The sequence below is a fragment of the Zootoca vivipara genome, chromosome 9 (genome assembly GCF_965207765.1).
Source record: "Zootoca vivipara chromosome 9, rZooViv2.hap1.1, whole genome shotgun sequence".
Taxonomy (NCBI): Eukaryota; Metazoa; Chordata; class Lepidosauria; order Squamata; family Lacertidae; genus Zootoca; species Zootoca vivipara.
Genome location: NC_142592.1, coordinates 62,265,088 through 62,288,204, shown reverse-complemented (window position 1 = coordinate 62,288,204; position 23,117 = coordinate 62,265,088). Strand labels below are relative to the sequence as shown.

Below are 23,117 nucleotides of genomic sequence, written 5' to 3'. Positions count from 1 at the left end.
TGTTGCCAGTGGCCTTTCTCCTTCCTTGCTCTCTCCTTTCCCGGCCTTGGGAGAGAGGGCGGGGGACTGCGCATGGGGCGTGCGCCGCTTCCCCGTGCGCCTGTCACTGTTTGCCCTGCGCTCCTGGCTGCATACCATGAGGTCACAAATATAAGCCACACTTCTCACGGTCGGAATTTGGGGGGGGGGAGAGTGCAGCTAATATTCTGGGCAATACGATAGGTGTCATTTTGACTGAATTCAGCTTCTCCAAGAAGATTGGGTTTTCCCAGTCTGTAACCACCTCCTTCTGGTGGTTTCCATACTACTATCAATGACATATGTATTTTAATTAGCTGCTTTCTTGTCTTATTAATGGGAGAGTCAGTGAACCAGTTTGTCCCAAAGGATAATGGGATGCTTTTGCTCTTTTCAGCAACTGTCGCCCACTCAAAAAAAAAAAAAAAAAACTTCCCTTGGGACAATGTTATGTCAATCATTCATCATTCTGTAGAAGGATGCTGAGATTGAGGAATGGAGGCCGATGACAGTGGAGGTTAATCCCTCCCTGCCAGTTCCCAAACTTTCCAAGTCAGAGGTTCAGTGAAGAGATCCAGGATGAAACAGCAGAATTCTCGGAGACATATGGTGGGAACCGATGAGGCAGACTTCTCTGCTCTATGGATTCCTGCTGATGGAGCTGTATGCAACCTGAGGTCCTCCAGATCCTCATGGACTCCATTTCCCATAATCCCCAGCAATTGGCTATGATGGCTAGGGATGATAGAGGCCCACAATATCTGGACGGTCCTATCCCTGTGCTAATGCTTTCTTAACCAAAGAGAAAAGTGCGTGAGATGTGAAAAGAGGTGATTGGTACAAGAAGAGAAGCAATTGATTGGTGAGACAAGTTGAGAAACAAATTCCCTGGGTTTAAAAGAAGCACGTTGATATGAGGTTAGCAAGCTCGAATGGGCAGCGATTGGACATCACATGCTCTACAATGCATTGCACGTGTGGTGCTGAAATCTCTTGACGGTGCAGAACTCTCACTAATATTTCTGATGCTTAAAAAGAAAAATTTCTTGCAAATAAACATCAGTAAAGTATATTAGGAGACACATACACTTTAAAAGCTGATAGGTTTCCACGTGGCTCCCAGGTAGTCACACATCTGTGTGTTGACTTGGTCCAGACCTGCATACCTTTGGTAAAGCTTGTGTGTCTTCTGCAAGCCCCATGTATCTCCAGACCATACCCTCCTATGGTTTCCTTCTGGGGCATGCCTTGTTTCATGTGGAAGAGGGGAAAGGACATGGGGAGGGTGGGGGAAGGGAGGCAAACATTCTAGGAGGACCCTTTACTTTTGGTAAAGGTAAAGGGACCCCTGACCATTAGGTCCAGTCGTGACCGACTCTGGGGTTGCGGCGCTCATCTCGTGTTATTGGCTGAGGGAGCCGGCGTACAGCTTCCAGGTCATGTGGCCAGCATGACAAAGCCGCTTCTGGCGAACCAGAGCAGCACACGGAAACACCGTTTACCTCCCCGCTGTAGCGGTACCTATTTATCTACTTGCACTTTGACGTGCTTTCGAACTGCTAGGTTGGCAGGAGCTGGGACCGAGCAACGGGAGCTCACCATGTCGCGGGGATTCGAACTGCCAACCTTCTGATCAGCAAGCCCTAGGCTCTGTGGTTTAACCCACAGCACCACCCGCGTCTTTTCCCTTCCTTTTGGTACATGCGTAAAGATAAAGTGAATAGCTGCCAGAGCTGCAGAGCAGATGGTTTTAAGAAAATATGAGTAGATGTTGGGTGTGGAAAGCAATGCAACCGTGGAATCAGATTTGCTAAATCTGTAGAGGAGAGTCTTATGCAGAATCCATCTCCTTTCCAACAGGGATAATATGCTGTGTAGGAGATAGACCTTGCCAGTGCAGGGGTGGGGGGAAGCAGAGAGAGCAGGGCGATGGTACAGCCGCATGAGTTTAAAAGTTGAGTGCTTTTAACTTTGCAACTGTCTCAGTGTGGAGGACAAATGTATAACTAAATTGCACATTCAATGGCCTGTAGGGCACTTAATATTTTCACAGTTACCATTCATGTCAACATTTATCTTGTTTTCAGATTATTACCCTCCAGATATATCCATTCCAGTCAGCCACTGGGGAGGGAGGGATGTCGATTATATTAGATACCTGCATCCAAATGCTCCCAAATACATAACATGCTGCCTCCTCGGCTTTCTTTCCTCCAACATCACTCGCTGCTCTCATCTTTTGGCTCGTCTTTTTGTGGCCTGCTGCTGATACCTGCTTCCACCCACCCACCAAGAGAATCCCTCTAGCTTCCAACTTTCTCGATTCTTCCCCATCCTTTCAATATATAACACCTATTCTCATTTGAGGGCCTTTCTCTCACCTAAACCACCTCTCACAAACAACTGCACTGTGACTGATTAGCCTTCCCCCTCTGCTGTGACATCACGGCAGGGCAGCCAATGCCAAGGCAGCACCCGTTACATATAAAAGCATAGGCTGTGTGAATATGTTGACTACTTGTCAGCGTAGCTCCTTGTACTTACAAAGCTGTAAAGTTTGTAAAGCATGCGGCTTTACCTCTGCGGCTAAAGAAACATTGGATTAGTGTCAGGCTGATGGCTTCTCATTCTGTGTACTGAGTTTATATGCAAGATTACCTCCTAACTGCTGGTTGTACTTATTTTCTAGGCAGGGCAACAACTCTTTCTTTTGAAAGCAGATGTAACATCCCTGCTATTCTGCTCTAAGATTTGCAGCTCTGGAAATTATAGTATTTGGAACCTGGATAGCACATACACATACACACACACAGATTTTCTTGTGGTTTGCAGTATTTTTTAGCAGACTATTTGAGCCTGAAGACTGCGTAAAATGGCTTTTCGTTTTTCTCTCCTTGATCACTGCAAGGAGTTCCTGTCTTGTTATCAGAGCTATTGACAGCTGTTGGGTTGGGTCAGAACCAGAGTGGAGATGGTGCCTGATTTGAACTGAGCCAGAGATTGATCTGAGGCTGAGAACTGCAACACACTGGGCTGGTCCTTGTGTAACTTCCCCTTCCAGTAAGCCCGATGCATAGGGGGTTGGGGCATGGCATTGCACAAATCCAACTCATCCCCATCCACCAAGAGTTTCTTTCTTCCCCACCATATGAGGATGAAGTGTCTAATTTCAGTGTGCATGTGTACAAATTGCATAGCTCACGTTATTGCTTCTCCTGATTAGTCTCATGAAGCAAGAAAGTTGTATGCACAGATATGGTTTCACAGAAATCGCTTGGGAAATTATGGCACATTATGCTCCATAACTTTCTGGGTGGGTTTGAGAGTTTAAAACAGGAACCCCCAAACTGCGGCCCTCCAGATGTTTTGGCCTACAACTCCCATGATCCCTAGCTAACAGGACCAGTGCTTGGGGAAGATGGAATTGTAGTCCAAAACATCTGGAGGGCTGAAGTTTGGGGATGCCTTGTTTAAAAGAAGAAGAAGTAAAAGATCAGAATCTGGGGCACTACTGGAAGCCTTCACGGGCACCATGGTGCCCATGGGCACCAGGTTGGTGACCCTTGGTCTACATTGATTGTCAGAAACTCTCTAGGGTTTTAAGAGAAGGAGTCTTTCATAGCCCTACCTGGAGGTGCTGGGGATTGAACCTGGGACCTTCTGCATACAAGGCAGGTGCTCTGCCACTGAGCTACAGTGCTATATCCCTGAGTTGGTCAAATTAATGGACCCTTGCTCATCCGGCTTGCCAGTGGCAGCAGTTCTAGCAGTACTTGAAATAAGGATTTCACATCATTGTAGCAGCTGATAAAAATGGACTGCTGCAATGTTCCTTCATTCATTTGCAAATGGGGTGATGGGGGTCCTTGGATTTGTCGTGCCTTGCCTGCAGGCTGAATTTTAGAATGTCTGGCATTGAAAGCTACAAGGGAATAATACACCTGGCCTTTTCATCTATTGCTCTTTTACCTTTGTTTCTTTCTTTCATCTTTTTTGTGCTGCACTCTCCTGACTTATGACCTGCATTCTTGGATTTGAGCATGACGTCCTAAGTCATTACCCTTCTCCTGCCATGTAGAATGCTAAAGTGAGAATTTGATCTGCCGAAAGGGTGACATTTTTATTTGAGCGCAATTAAGCACATGAAAGATTGCTGCTGAAATATGTGAGTCAGCAGCTCACTTTATTCATCACAAAGGGGGTTGAGCACATCTCCAAGCTTCTTTCTTCTCCCTCCCCACTCAACGCTCATGTTTACTTCCATTACAAGTGGCAGAAACATCATCCAGCGCCACAAACCTAGCATCATTCTGGGGTATTATATGAGTATGTTGGTGAGGGGAGAGATGTTGGCGGCCATGAAAAGCAATAGAGGATATTCTGACTTGATTCTGCAGAGTAGCTTCTTTTCCCTCCAAGGAGATGTGAGAGAAAGAATCCCAGACATATTTCTTTGGGGAGCATAAGACAACACCTGCTGGATCTCAGGCCAAAGGCCCATCTAGTCCAGCGCCTAGTTCCCACGATGTTGCCCTGATTGCAACAGCACTCTCCCCTCCTGCGATTCCCAGCAAATAGCATTCAGAAGTAAAGGTAAAAAGGTAAAGGACCCCTGGACGGTTAAGTCCAGTCAAAGATGACTATGGGGTTGTGGCACTCATCTTGCTTTCAGGCTGAGGGAGCCGGTGTTTGTCCACAGACAGCTTTCCAGATCATGCGACCAGCATGACTAAACCGCTTCTGGTGCAACGGAACACCGTGACGGAAACCAGAGCGCACGGAAACACTGTTTACCTTCCCGCCACAGCGGTACTTATTTATCTACTTGCGCTGGCACGCTTTCGAACTGCTAGGTTGGCAGGAGCTGGGACAGAGCAACGGGAGCTCACTCCATTGCGGGGATTCGAACCGATGACCTTCCAATCGGCAAGCCCAAGAGGCTCAGTGGTATATTGCCTCTGACAGTGGTGGCAGCACATACCCAGTGGAAGAATGTTTCCATTTTTGCCTGGTCCTAACACACACAAACTTTGTTGTTGTTATTTAGTCATTTAGTCGTGTCCGACTCTTCATTACCCCATGGACCAGAGCACACCAGGCCCTCCTGTCTTCCACTGCCTCCCGCAGTTTGGTCAAACTCATGTTCGTAGCTTCGAGAACACTGTCCAACCATCTCATCCTCTGTCATCCCCTCCTCCTTGTGCCCTCCATCTTTCCCAGCATCAGGGTCTTTTCCAAGGAGTCTTCTCTTCTCATGAGGTGGCCAAAGTATTGGAGCCTCAGCTTCAGGATCTGTTCTTCCAGTGAGCACTCAGGGCTGATTTCCTTCAGAATGGATAGGTTTGATCTTCTTGCAGTCCACGGGACTCTCAAGAATCTCCTCCAGCACCATAATTCAAAAGCATCCATTCTTTGGAGATCAGCCTTTATGGTCCAGCTCTCACTACACACACAGACACACACAGACACATACACACACACCTTTATATAAGTTAAATCTAGATAGGATGCATTGAGGCAGAAAGCCTGAAGTAGGAGGAATTGCTGGACCATAAAGAAGGCGGTTCGCCGAAGAATTGATGCTTTTGAATTATGGTGCATTTTTTTGCCTGCTTTCCCGCTAATATATGCATCTTTGTGCACGCTTTACCCCAGTATATGCATTTTTGTGTGCATTACCCAGCTGGAAATCTGCACTGCAAAATCTGGAGAAGGAAAGATGCGTCGTTGCAAAATTTGCATTGCAACATTTCAAAGGGTGGCCATTTTCGGATTCATTTCTGGAAGCACAAATTAGGTAGTTCTCATTGAAATGCAAAGCGAATCTGATGTCTTCCCCATCCCAGGAGAGGACGCCCAAATGGTGCACTGAAACAATGTGCATCTGTGTTGTGAATGTGTATTGATTGTACGGCGGCCTCCCTCCTTAGAGGGCTATGCTTACTTCATAATATAATAAGCCCACCCTGAGGCCTTTGCAGACTCCTCAGTTCAGGGGGCTGAGTTCTGACATCTGCCCTGATGGCGCTGCTGTAAATAAAGGCAGGAAGCTGCTGCAAACTGCCCATGCACAACACCCTGTACAAAATTCGGAAATAAGAAACGAGCTAATTCCTGATGCATCCGTTCCACTTCGGAGCATCGAAATCAGGGGAGACATTTGAGTGTGAATTTTGGAAACCTCCCTAATTAAAGCTGGCTGCTTTCAACGTATGCCTTAAGTTCTTGTTACCCTTCCCAAAGTCATTAGGAATAAGCTCTTTTAAATACTAACGAAGTTTCCCTTCTGTGTATCTTATCTTCTCTTTTTTTATTTTTTATTTTTTATTTTTGCAGAGAGACTGCCACAGAGTTGTCTGGAACACTACCAAGGTAAGCAAGCTGTTCTGCTAAACCAAATCTGTGTGTTGGCTTTGGGGAGCTGCTGAAGGGAACATGCAGCCCTCTGACTGAAGCATCCAAGACAGCCTGTCAAGGGTTTAAGGAAAAAAAGAGAACATTTGTATGTGAAACAATAGTAACAAAATATGTGGGGGATTTTTTTTTTCCCCCAGCGGGGAGGGGAGACCATTTGGCAGACAGACGCAGCTGCAGAACAGCTCTGTGGAATGGTAGATTTTGCGTGAGTGAGTGCATCTCTCTAATTGATAGGCCCTAATTGATACTGCCCCAAGGAAGTACGTCCTGGATGAACTTCTGCTAGGTTAAGGTTAACTGGTAACCTCAGTTTCCTTTTGGGTTTTTGTCTGTATGGTTGACATTGAAGAAGAACCAGGATTGTTCCAAAGGCCCCTGTGAATCTTTTAAGAGACTAAAGGTAAAGGTAAAGGGACCCCTGACCATTAGGTACAGTCATCACCGACTCTGGGGTTGCGCGCTCATCTCGCATTATTGGCCAAGGGAGCCGGCGTACAGCTTCCAGGTCATGTGGCCAGCATGACAATGCCGCTTCTGGCGAACCAGAGCAGCGCACAGAAACGCCGTTTACCTTCCCCCTTACCTATTTATCCACTTGCACTTTGATGTGCTTTCGAACTGCTACGTTGGCAGGAGCTGGGACTGAGCAACGGGAGCTCACCCTGTCGCGGGGATTCGAACCGCCGACCTTCTGATCAGCAAGCCCAAGAGGCTCAGTGGTTTAACCTACAGCGCCACCAGCGTCCCCTTTAAGAGACTAGAGAGGGAGAATTATTTCCCGCCAAGGGACAGATTCGGCATAGTTGCCCTTAGGTGTGGTAGAATCATTGAATTGTAGAGTTGGATATGATTCCGAGGGTCATCTAGTTTAACCCCCTACAGTGCAGGAATCACAGCTAAAGAATCCTTGACAAATAGCCACCCAAACTATGTTTAGACACCTGTAATGAAGGAGAGGCCACCACCTTCCACACAAGCCTGTGTACTGTATGCTAGCTAGAGTTGACAGGAATAATAATAATAATAATAATAATAATAATAATAATAATAAATATACAATAATAACCATATTTACTTGAATGTAGTGTGCCATCAAATCTAACGTGCACCCTAATTTTTGCAATGTAATTTGGCAAAAAAAGTGTGCATTAACATTCGAGTAAATATGGTATTACATGGCCTTGTAATACCATACCATGTATAATTCAGTGTTAAAACAAATTGCAGATACTGGAATAAGGTTTATTCACCATGTCGATGAAGCCTCTGTCATGCTTCCATCTGTCTTGCCTACGTTCAGTCACAGGTAGGACTGGGAGAGATTCCCCTGTCTGCAACCCTGGAGAGCTGCTGCCAGTCAGCGTAGACACTACTGAGCTAGATAGACCAATGGTGTGACTCAGTATAATGTGGCTTCCTCTGTTTCCCACCTCTCTCTTTTCCAAGGGATAGCTCAATTGGTAGACCATGAGACTCTTAATCTCAGTGTCATGTGTTCGAGCCCTATGTTGGGCAAAAGGTTCCTGCATTGTGGGGGGTGGACTAGATGATCCTTGTGGTCCCTTTCAACTCTACAGTTCTATGATTCCATATGCCACCATCTGACTGGGTTGCCCCAGCCACTCTGGGTGGCTTCCAAAAAATTAAAACACAGTAAGAAATCAAACATTAAAAACTCCCCTGTACAGCGCTGCCTTCAGATGTCTTCTTAAAGTCAGAGAGTTGTTTATTTCCTTATCAAGACATCTTCATAAGGATGAAGCATTTATTTATATTAAGCATTTATTTCTATATATGTGTTTGTGTACACAGAATATATCGGCCTGCTGTACAAAGATTGAATCACATCTGTTGTTCCCTTTCACTGCTCCTTCCACTCTCATATGGCCCCTGGAAGGCTGTTCATGAAGCAATGTGGCTCTTGGGTTTCAAAAGCTTCCTCACCCCTCTCCTAGGATCAGATGATGTTGCTTCCTCTGAACTCTGTTGATATCTGTGTTTTGGTTATGAAATAGCACCGGAATAGCATTTGTGTTGCATTTTGCAGTGTATAACCCTCAACAAATTCCTCATGTCCCAAAGTTGTGCTAATGTAGCCTGCCGTTTGTCTTGTACACACAGTGAATTATCACAGACCTGCAGGTTATCTGGAGGTAAATTCAGAAGTTGCCCCATTTGCAAAGCAACCAAACGCTTGAAAATCACATGTGTACAGAAGCTTGCTTTCTGCTTTGCTCCTCATTCCACTGTTGCCTGTTCCTTATTTTTCCACCAGACAGCTTTTTTTATATATAAAAAATGAACTTCATGATGTGGCAGGGGGATGGAGGGAGAGAAAAGGAGTGTTCGGTGAATATTGTATTGCAATTTGTTGTTTCTTCATAATGAAAAACGTGCAGCATGGAAACAGCGATACCCTCATTGCAATTATACTACAGCTTGTTAACAACCATTTTCACAAGACTATTTATTATAACCGTGCTTCTGTTTTCCTGCTGGAATGTGTGCATGTGTGGCAGAATCTTGCTTTCTGTACAGTGCTGGGCCTTGTTTTGCTAAAGATTTTGATCATATTGATAAGATGTCTTGTCTTATTTTTGTGAGTTCTGGGCAATTTTGCCCTCCCTCCCTAGATAGCAGTCTGGCGAGCACGGTCTTCTTGCATATAAATTGTCTGTTTCCTCTCTCTCTCTCTCTCTCTCTCTCTCTCTCTCTCTCTCTCTCTCTCTCTCTCTCTCTCTCTCTCTCTCTCTCTCTCTTGTCCTGGTTTTTAGACTTCTGATAACTTCATTTGTGTTGTAGAACACTCTGGTGCAATTTGAAGCAAGGCAACTGAAGATATTTTGTTTATTTACCAGTTAATGATGGTCGGAGCATGACACTTCTGTGATTTGTTTTTTTATTCTTTAGCGCTACAAAGGTACGGTTGCTACTGTTTCAAGAAGATGATTCAAAGCACTAGCAGTCTCTAGCTGTGCTGCTGGAATCACCTCCTAATCATTTAACGGCTCATACGTTGATCCATTGTGTCGTGGGATAAAGGTTTTGAGATCTGTATATGATGATATGTAATTATACCGGATATTGTTAATCTAATTTTCGCTGGCATTTAACTGGCAATGGACATGGTCTTTTTCCCCCCTCCAGTAGAAATCAATTAGGAGTAAAAGAAAATTAAAGCCTTGATTTATTTATTTTTAAGAGATGCCTTCAAATGCTTCTATTTCCCCACTTCCTTTTAATAAACTTAATCTCAGTTTGAATGCTTGCCTGGTGCTAAAATTAAAATATAGTGGCATGCCACTAGGGAAAAAATAGATTTGTATAAGTAATATATGGCTTATTGAAATGAGAACAAAAAAACACATGAGATTAACACAATTGTTTCTCACACTTGTACCTGTTGGAAATCTGCAGTGTCTTTAAAGTCACCCACCCACCCCTTTTTAGGAAGCCGCTTTTCATTACGTGACATAGCATTCTCTGTCTGCATGCTCTTCTGATTGATTGGCCATTTTGTTTTTATTTGAAAAGATATCATAGTTTCATTCTGATGGTTAAAAGCTTAACCGAGGGCCTTCTGGCGGTTCCCTCATTGCGAGAAGCCAAGTTGCAGGGAACCAGGCAGAGGGCCTTCTCAGTGGTGGCGCCTGCCCTGTGGAACGCCCTCCCATCAGATGTCAAAGAGAAAAACAACTACCAGACTTTTAGAAGACATCTGAAGGCAGCTCTGTTTAGGGAGGCTTTTAATGTTTAGGGAGGCTTTTAATGTTTAATAGATCGCTGTGTTTTATTTTTCTGTTGGAAGCTGCCCAGAGTGGCTGGGGAAACCCAGCCAGATGGGCGGGATATAAATAAATTATTATTATTATTATTATTATTATTATTATTATTATTATTATTATTGCTACTGGCCACCACAGAACAACAATAATTTAAACCTAAAAGGATTAGCTAAGGGTGCAGGCAAACCAGTGTTGCCACGAAATCAAAGAGCTTAGCACTTAGCACAAAGAGCACTACGTACGGAGATTGCTGGGTGGACAATCTAGCCTGCTAGAGGAGAAACACAGAGAGCTGTGTGTGATTTGTGTCTCCAGCCTCCCTAGTGCTGTCCTGCTAAACATGTATTCTCAGTAAGTGTCATTAGCAGGGCCGTCTTAAGCATACCTGGCGCCCTGGCGCCGTGGTGTGACGAATCCCTCCGGCGCCCCCGCCCCGTTTCCCAGTGCGGCCGGCGGGCGGGTGCAGCGCGGCTGCCGCCTGGAGGGCCGGAGCCCTGCACAACCCAGCCTGGCTGTAGGACCGGCCCTGGGCCAGGGGGCGTTGCCTGCCCCGTTTCGACGCCCTGCGCGTGGCGGAGGCGACCCCTTCGTCGCGCCTCTCAGCGGGCGCCGCGACACCCCTGGTGGCGACCCCTTCGTCGCGCCTCTCAGCGGGCGCAGCGGCGCCCCTAGAGACGGCCCTGGTCATTAGTCATGAAAAAAATGACTGCTTCAGCAATCTCAGATCTATCTAAATATGAAAGACTAGAATAGTTGGCCCTCAGTTCTACTTGTTACAGGTTAAAGAAAGGACTAGGGCACCCAGAAGCGCTCTTTGGTGTGGGGCACAACTATGGTGACTTAGGACTTTATACTTGCCATTGATATGGGGTGTGTGCATGCTGGTTGTGCATGTTCAATTGGTAAGGTAAAAAAGTAAAAGGTAAAGGCCCCCTGAACGGTTAAGTCCAGTCAAAGGTGACTATGGGGTTGTGGTGCTCATCTCGCTTCCAGGCCGAGGGAGCCTGCGTTTGTCCACAGTCAGCTTTCCGGGTCATGTGGCCAACATGACTAAACCGCTTCTGGCGCAATGGAACACCATGACAAAAACCAGAGTGCACGGAAACACCATTTACCTTCCCGCCACAGCAGTACCTATTTATCTACTTGCACTGGCGTGCTTTTGAACTGCTAGGTTGGCAGGAGCAGGGACCGAGCAATGGGAGCTCGTCCCATCGTGGGGATTTGAACTGCCAACCTTCTGATCGGCAAGCCCAAGAGGCTCGGTGGTTTAGACCACAGTGCCACCTGCGTCCCTTGGTGCTAAGGTTGGCAAAGTGGATTTCCCCCCCTCCTGTGTAACAGAATGTCACCAAGTCCTGTCACTTTCAGACAGACACTTTCAGGCATGTGACAGTGTGCTAGCTGCTCCAATATCTGAGTATCTGGGATATCCCCCCTCCCCCCCCAAAAAAAGGGAACAGGTTGTCTGAAATGCTGCCTGCTTCAATGTAGACCTGAAAGATGACTTGGCTTACCTGGGGGAAATCACACCCCATCATAGAGCAATGACCATACAAAAGACATCTTCTGATGTTACCCCTGTTCCGTGGACTGTCCTTACCTCTGCCATATGTGAAGCAGCAGCCACCAGTTGTCTTTTTGCGCAGGCTTTGTCAGATGTCTTTTTGCCCAGGCTTTTCCTGAACCCTAAGATTGGGCCCAGTTTCACATGTTTGAATTGCTGAATTGCTCCTTTATTTACATTGGTATATATTTTGTATTGCTGTTTTACTGGTTTTAGGCTGTGGTGTTGTTTTTCCCCCCTTTCATGATACAGAGTTTAAGCGGTATATAAATGCTTGTAAATAAAACAAGTAAATTAGCTTTTTAAGACAGAAAAGGAGATCTAAAAGACAGAAGCAGGGGCTTGGGGAGGCCTTGGACTTGTAAAGGGGTCCCCAGGACTGCGGATTCTGGTGTGGACTCCATGATCTGATCCGGGTCATGTTCTGCCCATCCTCTCCCATCGCTATAGCAAACTCGTTGAGCTGCAGGGTTGCTAAGCTGAATTGGGAGCAGATAAAAGCCTTGGCCTTGCCACCACCACCCCATTCAAACTTTCCATTCTTAAGGTTTGGCTGCTATCAACAATGACATACCCCCCCCCCCAATGTTTAAGCACACAAAGCACATTCTCCCCTTAAGGAGAGCATGGGTTGCGGAAGGGTTAACAAGACGTTCCCTGGTTTGTTGGGCAGGTCAGTTTGGATAGCCACTGAGGGTATTGTTGCTGGGGAGAATGTTATGTTGCAATTATTTGATTGACAGCCACAGCCTATATATACTGGGGCAAGCAGCTTGCGCTTGAGCTTTTGGTGCTTGCAACGGATCTCCCTCCCTCCCTATATTTAGGGGTTTTTGTTTGCGCATGACGTTGCTGTGCCTGTCATGGGGTCGTCCTTTTTGATGCGGAGGCCTAGTAGGAATTTTGCCACTTGGCTGATTGGCTGGTGGATTGTGGTTTTTGCCTACTACATAGCAAAATGTCACAACTTGTAAGGTTGGCGGTTAGGCATTGGTTCAAATTGGATGGTGGAGGGGTACGGATTTTGGTTGGGCTTGCCCCTCATGGTTGCTGCTGCCTTTAGGGGTATTCCGTTAAAGGAATCCTGGGGCTCCACATGTTTGTCCGTACCCCCGGTAGGGGCTAGGAGCCTTAGGGAGCATCTGGGGGAGAGGCCAAGGGCTTGGTGGCCCTGCCCCGGCCTTTCTCAGAGGGTGGTTACCTATCCTGGCTTCCCCAGTACGCTAGGGGAGTCAGATCTGTCCCAGGTGGGAGACAGATGGTTGGGGAACCAATGCCTAAGCAACCACTCACATTAGTTGTATTTAAATAAAGTTGTGGCCAAAATTAATGCCAAAAACCTTAAACTTAAATTCTCTGTGAAGTGTCAGTTATTGGTGGGAAGTCTTGGTACCTCGACACGCAAGCTGAATTCTTAAGGTTTGGCTGCTATGAACAATGACATATCCCCCCAATGTTTAAACCAGGGGTCCCCAGACTTACCGGGCTTTGGGCCGGTTCCCACCGCGCCGATCGCGCGGCGGGCCGGAGGACGGGGGAGGGTGCGCCGTGTGGGCCAGTGGGCGGGGGAGTGCGCGCTCGTGCGCATGCGCACGGGCGCTTACTGGCGCGGCGGCGTGCTTCCAGGTCGGAAAAAGCACCGGAAATCGTTTCTGCGCATGCGTATGGGCCTCCCCCGACCCGGAAGTGCACCAGAAATGACCTCTTCTGGGTCGGGAGAGGCCCATATGCATGCACACAAAGGATTTTCGGTGCTTTTTTTCCGACCTGGAAGAGCGCCGACGCGCTGCGCGCCATAAGAGCGGGCAGCGAGTGGCGGGGGTCATCGCAGGCCGGATTGGGAGGCCAATTGGGCCGCATCCGGCCCCCAGGCCATAGTTTGGGGACCCCAGTTTAAACACACAAAAGTACATTGGGATGCTGTGCCTATGGCCACTAGCAGTTCTATACATTTTGAGGTAGAAACACACACACACCCAGAAATTTTACTGCACGGGACTGGAAATTCACCCAATATCTATCTATCTATCTATCTATCTATCTATCTATCTATCTATCTATCTATCATCTATCATCTATCATCTATCATCTTCTCACTCCTTATTATTGCCAATATCATGTGTTTCTTCCCTATCCATGATACTATATTTTATTGTTGTTTCTCCTGATATACAATGCAGATAGAAGTAGAGGGTCAATAATAATTTGAAAGAAGGATTTCAGCTTCTAATCCTTTGTTCTATTCACCTGCGTATTTGGCCCTGTTCTTTGTCTGCCTTTTTCCTTCTCCCCTCACGGCAAACAAGGTTTCCTTCACATACCAGGGCATCAAGGAAAATATCTCCGTGCAGCAAACCTTTATAATATTGTGAAGATGTTCATGGCCTGACCTATTTAGAGTACTCAGACTCCTCTCGTTGCAGACGACATAATTAAATTTTAAATGGAACATGATAAAGAAATTATACTGGTGATCTCTAGAGATTTGTATACCCCATTTGGCTCTTTGCAAGTGTGTAACAAAGGCATACTTTAAAATTTCATACAGATCTGGCCTAATTCCCCCCCTTCCTTTTCAATGACTGTTTCATTTCTCTTCTAAACCCTTTTTATTATTATTGCGGTTCTGAACCATCTTCAGTAGCAGAATTAACAGGTCAAATTAAAACCCTTCAAACAAAAATAACAATCATCTTGCTTATTTGTTTCAGCATCGGAAATTCAGCTCTGCAGTTCAGCATCAAAACAAAAAATGTTTTTCCTCCCCATCATCACCCTATAAAGGAAGTCCAAGGAAACTTTTGACGTTGTACTGTGGAATGCTTAGCTTGCATGGTGCAAGGGGAAATGTCCCATGTTCTCATGGGACCAAACGGGGAATTTTAGCTGTTGAATGCATTGCACTTGAAACAAAAGTCTAGTGCAGCTTCATAAAGCAGCTGACTTTGGTTTGGCTCTACCTGCTGTAGGCTGGGCCAAGGGGTGGATACCAGACAGGTAGAGGCAGGGCAAGAATTGGCAGGTTGGGGTTCAGTGTGAAATAATTTGGCATTTCAGGGCAAAAGCTGACATTGTCTTCATTTTGAAAACCCAGTACTTGTTAGGAATAGACGAGTCTGTCAATTGCTGTTTCTCTCTTTTTTTCTGATCTTATATTCAGCTCTCCACTTTCCCCCAGCAATTTGTGAATTTTTTTTTTAATCCTCTTGCAAGTTTGCTGGCACTTTAGTGAACATTTCTTCTAACTAAACCATTTTTAATGCAGTTTTGACCAATGCATCCCCCTCCCCCAGTAGTCGCCCCTAAACCAGTGTTTCTCCGACTTGGGTACAATGCTGTTGGACTCTCAACTCCCATCATCCCTAGCATGCAGGATCGGTGGTCAGGGATGATAGGAGTTGTTGTCCAACAACAGCTGGAGACCCAAGTTGGAGAAACACTGCCTTAATATAGCACATTTTTGCATGGCGTTTTCACTGAGGTGCATTTTTATGTACACTTCACCACAGCATATCTTTCTGTTTGTACACATTGTTTGACCGGAGAACTGCACTGAAAATTCAGAGCAATGCAAATTTCAAAAAAACAAAACAAAACAAAACAGCTATGTTTTGGTCCTTGCGTTGTTTAAGAACTGCAAATTGGGAAGCTTTGGAATCAGAGCCTATGCAACCACTCACTTGATCTGTAATCAGTAAAGTTGTGGCCTAAATTCTGCCAAAAACCCAACCAAAAATTTGAGTCCTGTCTGAATTTATTTCTAGGCCAGGTTAAAGGATATCCACACGCAAATATGAGAAACAGTTATACTACATGTTTCAGGGCAGGCTGCCCAAATGCAAAACAGGACCAGGCTCCTGTGTGTTTAATTCTTCTGTAGAAGTCAGAATTTTGACAGGTGAAGTTTGCATGACACCCAGAGCTGTCCCTCCCATTAGGCAGAGTGCTTGCGAAGGGATACCAAGGTGTCAGAGGACAGAGGTATGTGTGCCAAATGGTCTCCTCCATGCCACTCCTAAGCCATTCTGCTGCCCACAGGAGCCATGGGAATCACCGTCTCACTACTCGTATAGAAAGAAGCTACAACTGCTGGTCTAGTTGGCTTGTGTACATGGAACAGTGGAGAGTTGGAGACACCATCTTCACCTTGCACAAAAAGGCCCCTTGCAAAGGTGCAGGAACCCTGCTCTCTTTTTTAATCTGGCTAACCCCCTCTTAGAATGTTTGCTTACTTTCCCCTTCAACACATGGCAGAATAAAAGGAATCCTCTAGTATACCTTGCTTGGATTTCATTTGGCAGGTTTTTGGCACCAGTGCAGCTGAAGCTTGTAAAGTTATATCCATCTATGTGCAATGAGAAGTCATCCCTGATCTTCCAGAGCACATTTCCATAATGGTTAAAATTCGCCCCTTAGCCAATCGCCACCTGAAATTCTATTTATAATACTTAAGCAACGAGAGAGAGAGAGAGAGAGTTGCCCATTAGAATTTAAAACATCTGGAGAAACCTAACTATATCTTTAGTGTTTGTTCCTCAGTCTTCAGAAGTCTCCTGGCAAAGAGCCTCTAATTTTAGTAAGCTGTATAATTATCCTATCAAATTACCTGGCATTCAAATTGGCAGCCATTTTTACCACCTGCTGGTGACTATTAGAACACTTTACAAACACTAATGAATTTAGCCTCGCGCCATCTACATGAAGCCAGAAAGTTTAGTTCTTCTTCTACACTTGGAGATTCAAAAGGCATAGTCATTTAATTTCTGCATGTCTGTGCATGAGCACAGCCAGGAAAGCTGCCCGCCATCTAGTTCCTGGTGGTCCGGCTGAGGTGGCGTTTCCCTCCTTCGCCTGCCATCACAGAATGATTCAGAAACCACCCTGGCCTGTGGGGATGTGAGAGGAAAAGAAGGCCGGATAACCTGGAAAACTGCCTTCAATTCAGCCCCTGGTGTTTCAGCTAAGTTGACCTCCCTGTCCCTCAAGCGCTGAGCTGCCACTACAGAAGTACTGAGGAACCATGTTTCCATGAGAAGAGGAGAGTTGTAGTTTACAACCTACCCCATGTAGCTCATCTTGTCTGATTTATATTATTTTTAATTGGTGCATATTATTTTAAATACATGGAAGTTGCTTTGTGATCCTCTGAAAAGCAGTATATGAATATCTAAAATATGTTTCTTGAAAAATGCATGTATGCACACTGGGGATGTAAGCAAGCAACAATTTCTGTTGCAACTCATCTTCGTCTCATTTGTAGCTGCTTCCATTTTGCTGCGGTTCAGTTCTGCTAAATACTTCAGTCTCCATCAAATACTACTTTATTCACCTCATCATCAACTGTTCAATGCAATTTACGTTAGTTGCAAAATTAATGAAATATCAAAATTCACCATTCCAGGGGTGCCAACTTGAATAAAATATCGCAGGGGGCCATGTAAGCCCTGCCTCATATAAGCGATCACATGACATGGTGTGTGCACACCATCTGAATGGCGGTGCCCAATGATTGGGGGGGAGCTATAGCCTCAAATATTTTATTGGGGGGCAAATTCCCCTCAGCCCCTCTGAGTTGACTCCTATACACCATTCATATCGGTGCAAAGGAAACACAATTTAAATGGACGAGGAAATGTCACTGAGTATGTAATGTTTGGGGGACGCGGGTGGCGCTGTGGTCTAAACCACTGAGCCTAGGGCTTGCCGATCGGAAGGTCAGTGGTTCGAATCCCCGCGATGGGGTGAGCTCCTGTTGCTTGGTCCCAGCTCCTGCCAAGCTAGCAGTTTGAAAGCACACCAAAAGTGCAAGTAGATTAATAGATATTGCTCTGTCAGGAAGGTAAATGGCATTTCCGTGCGCTGCTCTGGTTTCACCAGAAGAGGCTTAGTCATGCTGGCCACATGACCTGGAAAAACTGTCTGCAGACAAACGCCCGCTCCCTCGGCCAGTAAAGCGAGATGAGCACCGCAACCCCAGAGTCGTTCATGACTGGACTTAACTGTCCGGGGTCCTTTACCTTTACTTTTTTTATTTAATGTTTGCAGACTGGAAAACTACAAGAAGAGGAATGCCAACTGAATTAATTTCTCTTCCAGACATGGGACAAATGAGCGACCAGTGGCAATTTCCAGTTCTTTTTCTGTTCTCATCAGAATTCTCCATCATCCCTAAAGCACACCCAAACATATTTTGAGACATCTAAGGGGGGACATCTGTAAAAAACGCATTGGCTCTTAGTTAAGTGAAGGAGTTATTTAGACATTCCTTCCCTGCACGCCCACGCCCCCAGCAAAGTTTATGAGCTTCCATGGCTTGTTGAGCAACTGATAACATACAATTTAAATGAATTGTAAAGAAACGGATTAATTTAGAAAAATTATCCAAACTGTTCAATATATGTATATGGAAACACAGCAGAACGCAAAAAAGACCCAGTTGCTCAAGGAAGCTCCAGGAGCTTGGGAAAGTGGAGCCAGTTGAGGTTCTGGAAGGATTGCATTAAGGAGCTGCCACATGCAGTTAAGTGATTCACAGTGTGGAGCAGCTGTTCTCAAACTCCAGCAGTTCCTAGACGGAACAAACACAAACCATTTCCTGTTAGTTCATCTCTCAGTGGAATCCACCGGGCTCCTCCTATAATGGACTCCTGACTGCTCTCCTTGTTCGCCCAGGTATCACAGTTTTGGAAATCAGAAGCCAGCAACCTTCCCTTTTTAATTATTTTATTTTAATGCCACTTCCATCAGTCCGAGATGTTTGTTTTCATTTCACGTCTAGGGCTTGCGTAGACGTTGCGAAGATGTTTTTCAGCGGGAGAGTTTTATTCAGCAAAAATGAATTATTATTAAAGCTACGAACAATCGAATCCCCAGATGTTCCCATTTGATATCAGTGACTGTGGACAATGTGACGTGACAGTGAGCAGTAACATGAATTGATTTCATATGCATGTTCTCTCCCAACCTGGGTAGTGGCTTGTGCATTTGAGGTGTGTGTGTGTATTTCTATCTTTCTTTAGAAAGCCGATTTATTAGGAACTGACATTACAAGTTAGGCAGCTCTAAAAAGTACATTTTTCATTTTCCTTCCTGAATGCATAAAATCCTACATAAATAGTATATTGCTTTTCCTCCCACAGCTGCCAAAAAACAAACAAACACCCAAGCAGATATGTCTTGGAAAATAGAGAACAATCACATTTGGGAAGGCTATCCCTCCAGAGAGATCCCCCCCCCTCCTGTTATCACTGAAGATGCTGAATGCAATGATAAATAATAATAATAATAATATATTTTAGCAAACAGCCAGCTGTTAACGTCCTTGAGTGCTCTCTCTGACTGCCCCTGATGCTTGGAACTTCCTCCAAGAACAGCTGTGTGATAAAACCAAAACACACACACACACACACACACACACAAGGCACATTTTCAGTTATGCCAACAACCAAGATGTACAAATGTGCCATTGCTTAGCACCCATTTCCTTTCCTGCATTCATCTGCAAAGTTCAGGGTTATTCTTTTAAAGAAATTTTTAAATACTATTATTATTAAAGGTAAAGGGACCCCTGACCATTAGGTCCAGTCGTGACCGACTCTGGGGTTGCGGCGCTCATCTCGCGTTATTGGCCGAGGGAGCCAGCGTACAGCTTCCAGGTCATGTGTTCAGCATGACAAAGCTGCTTCTGGTGAACCAGAGCAGCACACGGAAACACTGTTTACCTTCCCGCTGTAGCGGTTCCTGTTTATCTACTTGCACTTTGACGTGCTTTCGAACTGCTAGGTTGGCAGGAGCTGGGACCGAGGAACAGGAGCTCATCCCGTCGCAGGGATTCGAACTGCCGACCTTCTGATCAGCAAGCCCTAGGCTCAGTGGTTTAACCCACAGCGCCACCTGGGTCCCTCTATTATTATTATTATCATTAGTCATAGTAGTTAAATTTAGATACTGCCCTTCATCTGAAGATCTCAGGCCATGTGCACATGTTTTTGTATGTTTACAAATTTCTTTTGAAAAACCGAAAAAGAAAATTTATTTTAAAAGGCAAAAATAAAAAATAAAAAATAAGGATGTGGTAGATGTAGCCTCATTAGTGAAGCAATTAAAAGTAGGAGAACCACCAGTTGCTCATCCCTGGATTTGCAAAACCAGGGGGTTAACAATTGGTGGAGTGGTTGTTGATTTGAATAGCAGATTAGGGGCAGAGTGCCTCTGCTGCTCTCTAATATGTACAGCATTCCAAAATAATAATTGGAGGTAATAAATCTTGAGCAGACGACCTTATTACAGCAAAAACCATTTGGTGCACTTATGCTTACATGTGTTCTAATTTTAGCCTTAAATAAAACGACATTTTATTAATTTGTTGCACAAATCGCCAAGCCTGCCAGGCCTTTTACGACAGATGTTTCACAGTGTGAAGTATATGGCGCAATCGGCAGGTATCTGCTAGGACTGTCAGACCGGATCATTCCCGGGGTGCATTGCTGCTTTCTAGTATCCTGTTTCCAACCAGGCTGGGTTCAAGCTGTCTCGGATGACATGTTGGAAGTCCTGCTGTTCGAAAACATTGGAGTGGGAGGTGTGTGTGTGAGTGTGTGTGTGTGTGGGGGGGTGTTCTGTAAAGGGAGGCTGCTTTCTTCTAAAGCCCTATTCCCTGAAGATAAGCATTTGAATATGTTGTCAATCTGTGGATGCAACTCAGGGCACACACTGGTTGAAGGAAATGCTTAGAATCATAAAGTTGGAGAGAAGTCTTGAAGGCCACCTGATCCAAGCCCCTTGCTTGATACAGGAGATCAGCAAGCTTTTTCAGCCGTGGGCCAGTCCACCGTCCCTCAGACCATGTGGTAGGCTGGACTATACTTTGGGAAGGAAATGAACGAATTCCTATGCCCCACAAATAACCCAGAGATGCATTTTAAATAAAAGCACACATTCTAGTCATGTAAAAACACGCGGACGGTCCAGATGTAGAAGGCGATCGGGCCGCATGCGGCCCCCGGGCCTTAGGTTGCCTACCCCTTCTTCTTCTTCTTCTTCTTCTTCTTCTTCTTCTTCTTCTTCTTCTTCTTCTTCTTCTTCTTCTTCTTCTTCTTCTTCTTCTTCTTCTTCTTCTCCTCCTTCTTCTCCTTCTCCTTCTCCTTCTCCTTCTCCTTCTCCTTCTCCTTCTCCTTCTCCTTCCTTCCTTCCTTCCTTCCTTCCTTCCTTCCTTCCTTCCTTCCTTCCTTCCTTCCTTCCTTCCATAGCTGAGTAAGATTGTCTTCCATAAACACAGTTTTAACAATGAGTCCATAAGTGACTGTGGAGGCCAATTCTGGATCCACACGTCCTTCCACAGTGGCGACATAGGTTTCCGGGTGGGAGTTGATCACGGTGTGGATTTTCCAAGTGTGCCTTCTTCTTAGCACATTTCTCCCTTGCGTCCTGAGTTCGAGTGTCTTCAATGCCCATGGCACCTTTGGTAAAGGCTGTTCTCCAATTAGAACGCTCACAGGCAAGTGTTTCCCAATTGTTGGTGTTTATACTACATTTGCCTTGAGACAGTCTTTAAACCTCTTTTGTTGACCACCAGCATTAAGCTTTCCTTTTTAAAGTTCATCTTCTTTCTCCCTATCTTAAATCCATTTCTCCCCATTTCGGCTGCAATTTGTGATCCCCCTTAAAAAAAAAACCTTCATGAAAATTCAGTAGCCTTTTAGTGCAGTTTTCCCCCAAGCAACACATTTTCGTATGCAGTACTGACTATACATCTTTGCAAGAAATTTCCCCTAGCATAATGCATTCTGCTATATTGTTTTCACTAATATATGCATTTGCGCACACTTTCTGCAAGTATACACAGTTGTTGTATGAAATTTGAATTTTCTGACTTTCGCGATGCAGTTCTCCAATCAACCAGCGTTTACAAAAATGCATATATTAGGATGACGTGGGCATATATTAATGAAAAGAACATGCTAATATGAATTAGAGAAAGTTGCTGTGTATATTAGGGGAGAAATTCACACAAACAACCCAGTGAATTTTATTAAGTGATTTAATTTTTTTTAAGGACAAAAATGCAGTGTTATCGTCCAAGCTATAGGTATAAAAACCCTGTTAAACAGTAAGCAAATTGTCAGAAAATTTTCTAAATTTGCCAGCTGGCTTTAATCCGTGTGTGTGTGTGTGTGTGTGTGTGTGTGTGTGTTTTGTATTCAAGTCTCTTCTTGCTGAAATATCTAGACAGCACACATGCCTTTCTAACCATTACTTGAAAGATATTTTAACACCAAACTTTGGTTAAGAAAATCTATGCCCTGTTACATTAGAATTCACTCTTGACATAATGCATAATTTTGTCTTCGTCTGAGGTTTAGCTCTCACTTGTGTTGCGCTAAATTGGGGGGGGGGTATTTGGTTTTTGGAGCAAAAACAAGCCGCCTTTGCAGGGTGTGAAAAGCACCCCACTCTTTTTCTTCGGCAGCTTTTTCCCGCGCTGCTTTGTATCGGCATCGTTTGTGTTTTAACTTGCAAGGAGATTGCCTTCTCACACAATCGCCGCCACTCCAGCGCTGTTGCTGCGAGCTGATTCGCATGCATAGGCCTTTACAAAGACCCATGTTCAAACTCACTTGCCTGGCGCTGATACACATGAACGCCTCCCTTAAAAGCAATTGCAGAAGGGTGACTTTTACAAAAGATGTTGTGTGATAACGTGCATGCTAATGAGCATTAAAGTGCTCTCTTTTTAAAAAAAGCAACCTGCTTCTGTACACTCATGCGCATAAATCGAACCACAGGATCATGTCACTTTCTTCTACATATTTAAGTGTTGGAGAGCATAACACTGTTGCTAAGGTCATCTTCCCCTGTTTCCTGTCACCGTTGGCAGTAGCAAGGCAGTATACTGGTGTAGATAAAGGTTGCAAATTCTTTTATCCGCAGCTATCAGGGTGGGCTTTTTTTACTGTGTCCCTTCAGAGACTGCAGCATATTATTAATACTAATAGAATAATAATAATAATTAATAATATTAAATTTTATACCCCGCCCTCCCCAGTCAAAACTGGGGGGCTAACACCAATAAAATTACAATAAGACATAAAAGAAAAGAAAAGAATTAATTAAAATGCAGATTAAAATACAATATTAAAATTTACAATTTAAAATGCAGCCTCATTTTAAGTAGTCCATAAATCTAAACCATGAGGGAGGAAAAACACAGGGGTCAGACTGAATCCAACCCAAACTGGCTCTTTATCCTATATATATGCATATTTTAGCAAGCAAGGTTCAGTGGATTGAGTACTGGGATCTGGACTTGGGTTCAAGTCCCAGCACCATCA

At 44.9% G+C, this 23,117-nt stretch overlaps 1 protein-coding gene across 24 annotated transcripts in view; it reads left to right on the top strand.

Moving 5' to 3' along the window:
- CELF2 (CUGBP Elav-like family member 2) overlaps window positions 1–23,117 on the top strand; it is a 492,055-nt gene that overhangs the window by 78,972 nt on the left and 389,966 nt on the right. For all 24 annotated transcript variants that reach the window (XM_088652502.1, XM_060279201.2, XM_088652496.1 and 21 more), the window contains exon 2: window positions 6,355–6,390. In XM_088652502.1, coding sequence (XP_088508628.1) covers window positions 6,355–6,390 — 36 coding nt within the window. The remainder of the gene's footprint in view (window positions 1–6,354; window positions 6,391–23,117) is intronic.